The sequence below is a fragment of the Acipenser ruthenus genome, chromosome 45 (genome assembly GCF_902713425.1).
Source record: "Acipenser ruthenus chromosome 45, fAciRut3.2 maternal haplotype, whole genome shotgun sequence".
NCBI classification, from domain to species: domain Eukaryota; kingdom Metazoa; phylum Chordata; class Actinopteri; order Acipenseriformes; family Acipenseridae; genus Acipenser; species Acipenser ruthenus.
This window is the reverse complement of record NC_081233.1, coordinates 1,048,381-1,060,747: the sequence shown is the minus strand read 5'-3', so window position 1 is coordinate 1,060,747 and position 12,367 is coordinate 1,048,381. Positions and strand designations below refer to the sequence as shown.

The following is a 12,367-nucleotide window of genomic DNA, read 5'->3' as shown; positions in this document are numbered from 1 at the left end:
AGAGCTGTACGCATCGGTTTGAATTGAGACCAGACGCTAGCAGCTTTTACCCCTTTCAAAAAAGGGTTCCCCAAATCCCGGTCCTGGGAGACCCCTCAACCTGTCACTTCTTTCTAACAGAGCGCCAAATTACGCAACTGAACTAAATTAGCTTACTAGACTTCAGAGCTATAATTATATATAGGATTTAAGATTCTTCTAGATAAACTTAGAATCTGCAGGGATTTAAGAAATTTAAGTAAGCAAATAATTTCAATTAAGGGTGTAGTCAAGTAATGAAGAGCTCAATTGGAATGAAAGCCAAACACTATCTTAAAAGACTGTTTGAACAGCAAGCAGCGCTGGATTCCTGGTGTACCTTCAGGGTACAAGAAAGCAATAGGAGGACACACAAGAATCGAGATGCAAAAATCTTTATTGGGGTAGACAGCAAGTTTAACATCTCCTTAATCCGACAGCAACAAGAATGACGAGCAGAACTCCGAGGAGAGAGGACGCCACGCCCAGCGCCGGAACCAAGGGGGAGTCACCTGAAATTCAAAACAAGTTAGCATGGAGGTCCTAAACATTAAAAGAGTAAACTAACATTTGAACACCATCTTAAAATTTATGGATTTGCATGATTTGTTTGGGGGGGGGGGGGGGGGGGGGGGGGCGCGCGCATGAGGAAAGTCCTCAATTTAAATAATTAGTTTTGGCTACAAATTGCTGCATCCAGTTCTGAAGGACAATTATCAGAACTGATATTTCATACCGGCTATAGGATAGCGATTTAGCATCACAGGAATGGAAATAAGACCAGTTGGATAGTTTTGTCTATTCCTGTTTTCACTAATATTTTAATAAGACACATACCTGAGCCGGTTACCTATACAGTCTGATCATGCTTCTAGTGAAAAAAATAAAACCACATACACCCCATCAAAAGCTTAGTGCTCCTTTAGCACCATCTAGTGGTTTATTACTGCAAACACTGGAAGTTAGTGGATTAGCAGACACTTCGCCAAAGCGACTTAGACTAGGGATGTGAACTCTGCATCACAACTGCTGCAGAGTCAATTCCAATAGGACCTTGTTTGTTTGGCGTCTCATCCGAAGGACGGAGCACAAGGAGGTGAAGTGACTTATTCACGGTCACACACAGCGAGTCAGTGGCTGAGCCGGGATTTGAACCTCCTGTCAATAGACCCCCTTTAAGCTCTGGAGCAGCAAGCCTCATATTATATATATATATATATATTGAAAGGCATCCCCTCCATAGCATCGGATGAGGAGGGTTAGAATTCAATGACCAGGATATTCAACAGAACTCTCTCAAGGTCTCACCTGCTGTTTGAAGGTCCAAGACTTGTCCTTCTGGTACCAATTGGACCGGCCCAGCAGAAATGTAGCCTCTGATCTGGCTGTATCGATCCACACTACGGGCTGAGAGAAAGACAAAATTGAAACAACTCTCCAGGGTACAGATAAAAGGACTATTGCCAGCGCTGAGGTTTGACATATATAGATTTCTTTGGATTCATTTTACTGTAATGAAATGTTCAGGTTTAATGGTTTGGATTAAATTATTGCAACAGATATTGCACGAAAAGACATCATTATAAACTCACTCAATGCATAGAGCATTACCAGCACAATACAAAGAATCTCCTCTTAAACCACTCAAATAGAGAATTATAATATATATATATATACACACACACACACACACACACACACAGGAAGGACCCATCAGGATATTCAAATCTAAATAGATTAGGCTTTGTGTTCCCTTCACTCAATGATAGCAGCTTCAATACAGCAGTGTTGATGCTGTACTGCAGCTGGTCATGCTTGCTTGTATTACAGGACTGATCTCCAGATGCTCACCAGATCTCTGGGCTCCAGGCACACAAGTCTTATTGCAGGTATCCTCCAGGTTGGGATCACAAACCACAGCCATGCAATGGAAATACACCTGGGGAAGGACAGAAGCAGCTCCCATTAAACAGGAGAACACTGCCACACTGTGGCTGAAGCCAGTAGTGCATCAATCCCTCTTTCCTATTGAAGTTTAATAAAAGCATTCCTACTGAAGCACTTTGCATGGAGTGAATCATCCCAGGTTCAAGTCAGAGAGGGGGCACTAACCTGTCTCCAGAAGGCAGAGTCCTTGCTAGACTGCTGTGCCCGCACCTCAAGCCTCTGGAGCTGGGGGGAGCTCCTGGTGAGAGTGCTGGCTGGCACTGGGTGGAAGTGGGTCCTGTACGAGTCTCCAGTGACCAGGCAGCTGCAGAGACAGGAACAGGAGTCATGGCAAGCCAGCATTGAAAGCACAGCGGAATGGGCAGCACTAGAGGACTAGCAGACCCCTCACCGGTCAGTGACCAGGTCCCATTGAGGGCTGGAGTCCAGTTCAGGGGTCAGTGTGGCCCAGCAGTCCTGCAGGATGAGGCGGTCAGTCTGGCTATGAGGCTGCTGGAGCTCAACCTGCAGAAACACTGGCTCCAGCAGAGACTGGGACACAGGGAATGCAGAGTAGAACTGGGAGTAGCTCACATCTAGATGAGAAAAAAAAAATTGTAGTCACTGCCGTGCTTTTGAAGCACTGGAGTTCAGGACTCCCTTCATAGCAAGGACAGGGGCTCATGGAAGTTGTAGTCTAATCTGGACAGTGGGCCAATGTGACCAGCTCTGGGAGTTTAGAATGAAGACTACAGAGCAGAATTTGACAAGTGGAAGTGAAGACAGAGTTCAACTCACCCCTGGCTAGCCGAGCCTTCAGATTCAGAACATCTCTGGGACTCTTGGCTGCAAAACAAAATAAGGATTTCGTAAAATGCTAAAAGGCTTAAAAAGACAGAGAGGGCTACCACACATGAAAAGCACATCCATTTCAAAATGGACAGATCTCTAAAGAAATGTTCCATTTAAAATGCTCAGCTGAAACAGTAAATGCCAAGTAGAACATTTAATGATTTTTGATGCAGCCAATGTTCAATGAAGACCTTGAAGTCATCTCGCTCTACACAGAGTGTTCAGTCATTTACCATAAGCAAAGTTAACCAGCTGGCAGGTTCCTAAACGCAGCACAAACAATGGATCAAAGCAAACTGTTGAAGAGATTTTATATCCTTTAGTCCCAGGAGACGAGCCTGGTTCAGCTTGCTAGATACTCTGTACCTCTGCTCATAGGGTCATAAGACCGGACGTGCAGGGACCCAAGCCCCCGCACAGAGTAGGGGGCTGGAGCAGGGACCGCCTTCCTTTCAGCAGCCAGCGTCAGGGTGTCGTTGAGGGGGTAACGACAGCGGATCGTCAGCCTACGAGGTAACGACACAGGTTTAGATCAGGGGCTGGAGTCGTGTGTAAAACTGACTGCATGGTCCAGCTGGGTAGTCCGGTTCAGGGCAAATGGGCTGTGTGATGTCACAGCCTATGACATCACCACAGTTCCCTGTGAACCAGGAGACTCCCTGTGCTCACCTGTATTCAGAGTCCCTGGTGATGACTGGAGCATTGGGTGGGAACAGCGCTCTGGTATACAGCACCTCGTTCTCGTAGATCAGGTAGTTACCCACAATCTGAAAACACAGGAGCCAGAAAAGCATGCTGGCAATACAAAGCTGACCTCCCAATAGCAAAATCTAAAGACTACCAGACAGTTAATGCATAGTCAACCACTCCCCAGTTGCTTTGGATAAAACAATGTTAAAAAACACAACCAAATGATCCAGTGCAGGTCTACCAGTGCCAGACCTGTATGAAGGACCATTGCCTTGACCCACAACACCACACAGGAAGCCCCAGCTCACCTGGCTCCTGGTCCCACAGGTGTTCACCCCAAAGGTGAAGAGAGCCCTGGTCGCGTCAAACTCTTTGGGTTTGCAGGTCTTGTCCAGCAGGGTGGTCTTGCTGGGATCCACTAATGGTATGGGCTCCATGGTCACAGCCACCACCGTCACCACTCCGTTAGGAAAGCACACTGTGGCGGGGGAGGAGAAGAATGAATTAGAGACCAGACAGAATCAAGGCAACGCCATGCTACCCCAATAACATCACCAGATCCTGCAAGTCAGAGGTCTACACTTCAAGCTGGACTAGTGTCATTCTCCTCAACTCCTTGTCCTAACCCTACCTCAAGCTAGCTCTTCACACCCAGCTTCCATGCAGCCAGATTGACTACAGTGCAACCATTTTTTGCTAGGACTTGCATGCAAGTTAAAAGCAGGGTTCCCTAAAGGAATTCCAACACATTGATCAAGATTGCAATTAACTAAATATTTACAGTGGCAACAAGTGAATTCAACTTGTCAATTAAGTCGTCTCCAAAAACAAAAGGCTACTTAATTAGGAGTTCTCGTATCAGAGCTAGGATTCCCAACAGACATGAAAACTCAAGACCCTGAACTCTGCAACTAGATCAGCCATAAACTGGGGACCACTTCAAAAATATGAAGGACATTCAAGAACGGAAGTCCCACAGGCTCAGAATGCATGGCAATAGGATCCTTGGAGTGGCTAGTTCTGGTGAGAAGCGTCCACCACAGTGAAGGAGTCCTCCTCACCCAGCAGCTCCCTGGTTGGGATTGGGCAGCGTTGCACAAACTGCTTCTCGACCTGCAAGGTCTTGACGTTCCTCATGTTCAGCTCCACTCGAACGGTGAGGCCCCTCAGAGAGATGTCCTGGGGAGGGAGGAAGCAGGGGACATGTCACGGCTGGCAGTACCCTTGGAGCAACGTACTTGAAGTGAACAAGCATGGGGAGTTTGATACCTCTGAAACCAAGCATGCTGCCTCAGTTTGGGGGTGCATCTAGGAGTAGTGTTCAAAATGTATTAGAAAACAACAAGACTTGTCACTTAGATTTACCTACAGGAAAGCCTGCGTTGGTGTGAGAATTTCAGTCGGTAACAAATCAGTCCTACAGAGTGTAGCAAGATTAATGGCAACTAAAACTCAAACTAACCAACCCAATGGTCAATTCTCTGCATGGCTGGGCATAGAAGTCCCTCGGTAGAGGCTACCAGTTGACCAAACCATGCTAGCCCTGGATTCATTGTTAAACCCCTGGGAGATCCTCACCTCATAGATGTAGCCAATGCTAAAGAGTGGCAACTCGATGGTGATCTTGGGCTCAGCGATGGTGTAGGGTAGAGGGCGGCTCCCAATGCAGAGCTCCCAGCTGGAGTCCATGTTGCCCGGGGTCACTTCGAAAACCACGCTGCGGTTCGTACAAAAGCCTTTGACATCAGGAAGATCTAGAGGGAAGGGATTGGTAGGTCGGTCAACAAATGTTGCTTTCAAAATCTCCACTTTGTAGTTTGGCATATTCTGTATCCAATTGGCTTTGAAACAGTCGGCGACATACAAGATCGGTGGTACAATGTTGAAGACAGAAAAGTCAATGCCACAATGTAGCCCATGTCAGGTATGGGGTTGTTGCAAGTAGGTGAACCTGGCAAAGCTCTTGCAGATCTAACTAGTCAAGAAATCCCCCCCCCCAGTTCACTTACTAACATCCTTCACATCGCACACAATAGCAGCCGGGTGAAAATACGACTCATTCTGGGGGACAATGTTCAAGGTGTAGTTGATGTTCAAGGTGTACCTCCTGATGAGAGCCCCAATGTACTGCAGGAGAAAATTGGGTCAAAGGTTAGACAGAACCACCCCCCAAATCCTGGACTGTCACCTGCTGCAGACAGGCCATTCTCCAAGGCAGTGCATGCTACAGTCCATGTGCAATTAGGTTTCCTGTATAATTCATGTTGCAGGTTTGTTCTAGAGTCTTCCCCTGTGACACATCATGGTCACGTGTATACAAGTTAAGCCATCTTTCACAGTGAACAGGAGGCTTTTTCCAATGGTATGGTTGTGTTCAATGGTTTGGTACCTCCTTATTCAAGTGGGGTTAATCCTCACCTCTGCAGAGACCAGCGGGTTGTTGAAGGGGACCTTCAGGACGAAGTCCTTGGTGCCGTTGGGATGCTGGACCTCGCTGATCTTCACGCCTCTGTTCTGGGCCTCAGGAAGGGTCAGGGGAACCCCGTTGAGGGTCAAGTTCTTCAGCTCGACGTCCGGCTTGAAGTTACCAAGGGTCACCGTGAAGCCCTTCTCACTCGGGACGGTGTCTGAGAACAGGGATAGAGAGAGAGATGAAGAGCAAGAAACATAACTGAACAGAGCTCTGAACCCCAGGACCGGGTGCAGCAGCAGGGCTAGTGCGAGTTTGTAACCCTGCTCAAACTCCTGATTACTTCAATAACAGACTTCATTGAGGGGAGCTCTGAACCCCAGGACTGGGTGCAGCAGCACTAATTTCTAACCCTGTTCACCCCCAAATTGCATGCTCCAAGGTTACACCAACAGTGCGGGGCTGTGGAGAGTACTCACTGTTGACCACATAAGGGGTCTCAGGGAGGTAGGGGGAGCGGGCTGGCTTGAAGGAGCGGTGCTGGGTCACCTCCCACAGGTCATCGGCCCATTGGTGCTCCAGGAAAAGGTCAATCTCATACATCTGGTTGTACTTGTTATCAATCACATGACTCTAAAGACAAAAAGTTAGATATGCAAATCAGTACAACATCTGACTGTGACCCTGAGCAAGTCACTTCTCCTTGTGCTCAGTCTTTCGGGGGAGACGTTGTTGCAAGCGACTCTGCAGCTGATGCATAGTTCACACCCCCCTAGTCCAAGTCACCTTGGATAAAAGCATCTGTTAAGAAACAAGTCTTCCCCCTATATCCCCAGATTCTCATATGCAATAACTTATGCCAAGTAGTTAACAAGGGATTTCCCCCAGATACAGGGAGAAGTGACAAGCAATACTGCTGCCACTACACCCCCTTCTCCAGGGAGAAAGGGGCTTTTAATTGTTTAGCAAGATGCTTCTCTAAAGCAACTTGACGAGACTAGGGGTGTGAACTATGCCTCACAACTGCTGCAGAGTCACTTCCAATAGGGCCTCGTTTGTTTTACGTCTCATCCGAAGGACGGAGCACAAGGTGAAGTGACTCACTCAGGGTCAGCGGCCAAGCCAGGAAAAAGCCCTTCTCTAAAAATCACCAAGCCTCCACAGACAGAGACCCAACCAGAGGGTCCCTGGCTATCTTACCTTGCGATACCCCCCCACAGCTCCGAAGGGAATGCGGATTTCCACTGCAGTGCGGTTGACTAGCAGCTGGTACCCCCTGCTGGTAGCAGCGACCTCATCCAGGCCCCTCCCCTCCACCCCCATTGTGATCCGTTTATCCAGGAACTTGGTGGGATGCAAGACCAGCGGGGTGATGAGCCTCGGGGTGACCCAGCTCAGGTAGGTGCCATCGAAAACAGAGGGGTCTGGAAAGAGATAACGGGAGGCATTTTGCCATGGTATACTATTCTCCTCCCCCCCCCTCCTTTAAAAGTCAGATGACAAGATGTTTATGGTCTTAATGCATGGAAGATTAAGCACTTCCAAACACTAGAACCAGAACTAGTAAACTTTGGAGAATTTATGCAGTTTGACACTAGACTTAATATGTTAGGGTAGAGATTTAACATGGAGCTATGTCAGTCACATGTTGAAATATGAAAAGTTACACCCCATCCTCAAAAAGGAGGACAATGGCACTTAATGGGTTAATAGGTTGTGGAAGAATGAGTTCCACATAACAGTGCCACCAGGTGTCAAAGTGTTGCTATTGCAGCCAATGCAAAGTCAAGTGTACAATGCACTAGACTGTTCCACTTCAGTTCCCAGCTCAGGTAATGCTTCCAGACCATTAGCCCTCCTAGGATTGCTGTGCTCCTCGGTGACTCACTCTTAGCGCAGGCAGCTGAAGTGTCCACCAATAGCAGCATCCACCTCTGCTTGTAGAACACAGTGGCTCTGACGACTTCCACAGGGATCCCCGACACCTGAGGATAGAGAAGCGCGTTGGAGCAGAGACTGCGCCTCACTGGAGCAGAGCCCACAACGAGCCCCGCACCTCACCGGAGCAGAGACCGCGACGAGCCCCGCACCTCACTGGAGCAGAGACCGCGACGAGCCCCGCACCTCACTGCCCCCTCAAGACCCCCCCCCTGTTCAGATTGTGCTTGTAGATCTCCCGATCCACCCCTCCTGCTCTGGACTCTCCTGACCTCAGCACCACATTACTGGATCCTCAGCTGATGCATTATTGCACCACTATAGACACAACTTGCTGTAATCTTCACTTGTAGCATCCTACAAGTATTTTGAAGTGTGGTTTACAGCAAGTGCAAATATGAATCTTGCATTTTAACACCCGTCAGTCACCTTGGATAAAAGGAGTCTGCTAAAGTCATTCCTAGACTACTATTATGACATCCTGCAATACAAAACACTTAAATAGATCTAAATTGTTCACAAGATTAAATTGGGCTAGATTTTACTCTTAGTCATATGCAAAATTGAGAAGGCAGCTATAGTCAAATTAAATTCAGAAAATTAAGTTGATTGCAAGAGATTTAACTTTAAATCCATCAGTATTAAAATGCCAAGCTCGTAATATCCCATTTTTTGCCTCTATTTCTGGAGAGCCCTCGGACGCTCGCACACAAAAGGACGCTATTAAATAATGGAAGCTGGTTTGGGATCACAGTATTTTAAGAACTCACCAGCAGCACCTCGGACATGGGCATGCTGTAGGGCGACCTGAAAATGACGCGGCTGGACGTGGAGTTGACGAGGTATCCTGCAGTACGGGCGTCCGCTGCGGTCATGGTTTTGGGGGGCATCCCGGTCTTGTGGAACACCACCTGCCACTCGGACATCACCGCTCCCTGGGCCTGCAGAGCAACACAAACGAAAAGCCAGCTGAGACCCAGAGCCATTCGGGGGAGCTGCAAGAGGTGCAGTTCAGAGAGTGTCCACAAGAGGCACTGCAAGCACTACAGAAAGAAACCTCTACACCAGAGGCATCAAACTCCACTCCGAGGGACAGTGTCCATTCCAGCTTCTCTCAATGAACTTACTTGAGCCAATTGAATAGGGTTAATATTTTTGCATTGTCTTAGTGGATTTCAAAAAAAAAAAATGAGGTACACTACCTATACAAACAGAGGCCCGGGAGAGATGTTAATGTGTCCGATTAATCAAATGAAACCAAGTGCTTCAGAGCTGTGGGTTGAAGACACTGTGGCCGTCCAGGAACAGTTTGACACCCCTGCTCTACACCCGCCCCCACCCCATCCTGGGGACCCCCTGCATCTGCAGATTCCCATTCCAACCAGTTTATCAATTGCTTACACCCTTCACTCATCTAATCGTGCTTAAGCCTGCAATTGTCCTCAGCTTAAGTTACTTCTAAAAGTTGAATACACTGCCAGCCATTTAGATGCTGAACAATTAAAGAAGTCTTAAGCCAATAGTTCAATTGAGTGCTCAGGCAGAATTAAACAGACACAACGGGTCCTCCAGGACCTGGGAAGCCCTGTACCCCCCCCCCCCACCACCCCCCATCCCAGTTGAAAGTTCACTCACTATGGAGAGCCGCTTCCCAGTCCTCCTTCTCCAGTCCTTCCTGAGCGATGACCGGGACATTCTTCCTGACAGACACCTGGGGGCAGGAGGTTTGAACAGCAGGGATTGGAGCCAGACTCCCCATGCATAGCAGGCACAGACGTGCCTGGTTTTGTGACAAGCTTGTTACCTAGGCACACTGTGGCTAAAATCAAGCTCACAGTAAAACCTGGACCGGAAGTGAAACTGCTATGCAACAGGAATCGCGTTTACCCCTGAACTGTAACTCCATTAGTTAGAATAATTTAACAGACACCCTTATCCAGGGCGACTTGCAATTGTTACAAGATATCGCATTATTTTTATATACACTTACCCATTTATACAGTTGGGTTTTTACTGGAGCAAACTAGGTAAAGTACCTTGCTCAAGGGTACAGCAGCAGTGTCCCCCACTAGGGATTGAACCCACAACCCTCCGGTCAAGAGTCCAGAGCCCTAACCACCACTCCACTGCTGCCCAGGGAGCAAAATAAGACTCCCAATGCAAAGCAGTTTGATCCAATCCTGGTTTTACTACAATTAAGACACCCAAGGTTGTTACCTACACACTGTGGGTAAAATCAAGCTGATCATAAAACCTGGAATGGGTGAAACTGCTATGCAATAGGAGTCATTTCCATCCTTGAATCACTAGGGTGTGATTGATCAATTAATAGGAGCAGATACATTGCTCAATTGTGAACCCTAGTTTCGGGGGTCCCCTTCACCTCCATGTAGTTATCCTCACAGACGATCTCACGGGGGTTCCAGGGGCTCTCCGTGCTGCAGGACAGGGAGAAGGGGTAGACCGTCTCTCTGCCCAGAGAGTCCAGTCTCACGAAGCGGTACTGGAGCGCATAGGAGACGTCATTCTAGAGAGAACGGAGAAAGAACGGGGTCAGTACTAGAGACTTCTTCACAAGCGGCATACGGGGCTAGGACTTCCAAAAACAGGGTGGATGACAAGACCATTGCACCCCTAAAAGGAATGGGAGACCATTTCTGAGATAGTTCACCTCTTTCAATTGAAAGGAACTTCATGCACCAAACTGACTTCAAATGAATGCGTTGCCATTGCGAGATGTTTACCTGCCGATTGCAGACTTAATGAACATCGTAATTGATAAAGGGAACAGGATTATATAGATGCATGTGTTTTTTTCAGTCCCGCGTTGCGGTGTACGAGAGTGTAAAGCGGGTTTTTGTTTTACTGCAGTGACGTACTCACCACGCTCTCCACGTGACAGGCCAAGAACGACGCTCTGAAGATCAAGTCTCCGGGAAGGTTGAAGGAATACGTAAACCCGCACGCCGCTGCGTAGCTGTCATTCAGCGGGTAAACCCCGCTTCTATCTGAAAGGGGGATAAAAATGAGGGAGAACATCGCAACGGGGTACCGAGCAAATCCCATAGGGATTGAAATCATTTCAGAGATTCCGTTTATCTGTGGCACTCTTAACCAGCCAGTAAGAGTTTCCTTTAAATTAATTCTGATACCCCACAAGGTTTTTATTAACAAAAAACCCAACGTTTTACCCTATACTCAAAACCCGAATGCCCGCACAGCTGCCGTCGACCCAACTTACCGATGACGTCAAAGCGAAAGTTACCGCCGGCAAACTTGCCATTGGTTGACATCCAGAAGTACCGATCCCGGCACTCGGTCACAAAGTTACCTGAAGTCAGAAATGAACGCACAGAGCCGCTCCGTTATTTAAGAACACCAGCAATACAAAGTCACACACCATATTAAATAGAATAGATAAAACGTTTTGTAAGTTGGCTATATAGCGTTTCATAAGCTGAAACAAAGCTGCCAATTCAATCGATTAATACAATACTCATAACTTGAACCAACTACAGCGTTCAGGAAGTCTAAACGTTACATGCCAAATCAAGGGCGAGTTCCCAGTTCAATTAATTCTCTTCATTAAGCATCTCGAATGACTGTCAATTATCTGATCTGCCCCGAGAACCATCACCCTTTTATTCTGTATACAAGGGCGGTCAATCAATTTATTAAACATATCCGATAATACTGTGATAGACATACACAGATTCCAGTTAGCGGGAGTCCTGGACTAGCCCAACTGGATAACATTAAATACCCCAACATTAGTGTAGAGTTGGGTTTGTGAACCCGAGACACACAAGTACCACATGAACCCAAGTGATACAGATATATTACACTGCAGACTGGAGATTGTTCTGCGGCGTGAATATTGATCTTACCCGACAAGTCCTGAGCGACCAAGCCAGCCGGCAACACCGCGCATAACCAGGCAACTCTGGAACAATAATAATCACATATACATGTGAATTCATAGACATCCGGCACACTCATCCGCAGGAGCCAGTTAACTGAAGGAGAATGCTAACAGATCAAGGACTATGCTAAATTGTTAATTATTTTAAATGTGCACAGATAGAGGGGTTGGTGGAATTGGTTGAAAATGTGATAACCACAGTCCACGAATAGTGAGACAATATCTATACCTATCTTAAAATCCAGTTTAAAAAAATTAAACTCACCCTAAAAGCAGCCTGAACCCCATCTCAATACGATTTCTCCAGCCGTGTCCACCACAGATCAGCAATCACTGACAAAACCTCGCTTCTCTACCACAGAAAGAAGCCGCTGCGTTCGCTCGCTTGGTGGGACGCGGCGCGCCCCGGGGTTTATAAAGCCCTCAGAATCGCACCGCTTCCGATCACAGCACCTGACTGAGATTGAACTGAAGAGTCAACACGTGGTCTTAATCACGCGTGATTAACTGCTGATCGGGTGTCCCCAGTTATCATCATCATCATCATCATTAGTAGTATTTTGTTTTCTGAGTTTAATTTAATTAATGACGCAATGCGGGTCGATTTCCTC

General features: G+C 47.3%; 1 protein-coding gene across 1 annotated transcript; it reads right to left on the bottom strand.

The window, feature by feature from the left end:
- Window positions 1–397: 397 nt before the first annotated feature.
- Window positions 398–12,164, bottom strand: LOC117962994 (uncharacterized). The gene is made up of 24 exons (XM_059013031.1): window positions 12,022–12,164; window positions 11,722–11,777; window positions 11,076–11,165; window positions 10,718–10,842; window positions 10,218–10,361; window positions 9,470–9,545; window positions 9,174–9,196; window positions 8,605–8,829; window positions 7,785–7,881; window positions 7,097–7,320; window positions 6,376–6,529; window positions 5,905–6,113; window positions 5,496–5,613; window positions 5,065–5,240; window positions 4,548–4,665; window positions 3,795–3,964; window positions 3,466–3,563; window positions 3,163–3,302; window positions 2,743–2,790; window positions 2,357–2,540; window positions 2,131–2,269; window positions 1,870–1,957; window positions 1,327–1,425; window positions 398–530 (listed from the first exon to the last, which is right to left on the bottom strand). The coding sequence occupies exons 1-24, from the start codon at window positions 12,042–12,044 to the stop codon at window positions 436–438; spliced, it is 2,919 nt and encodes a 972-aa protein (XP_058869014.1). The 5' UTR covers window positions 12,045–12,164; the 3' UTR covers window positions 398–435.
- Window positions 12,165–12,367: the final 203 nt, after the last annotated feature.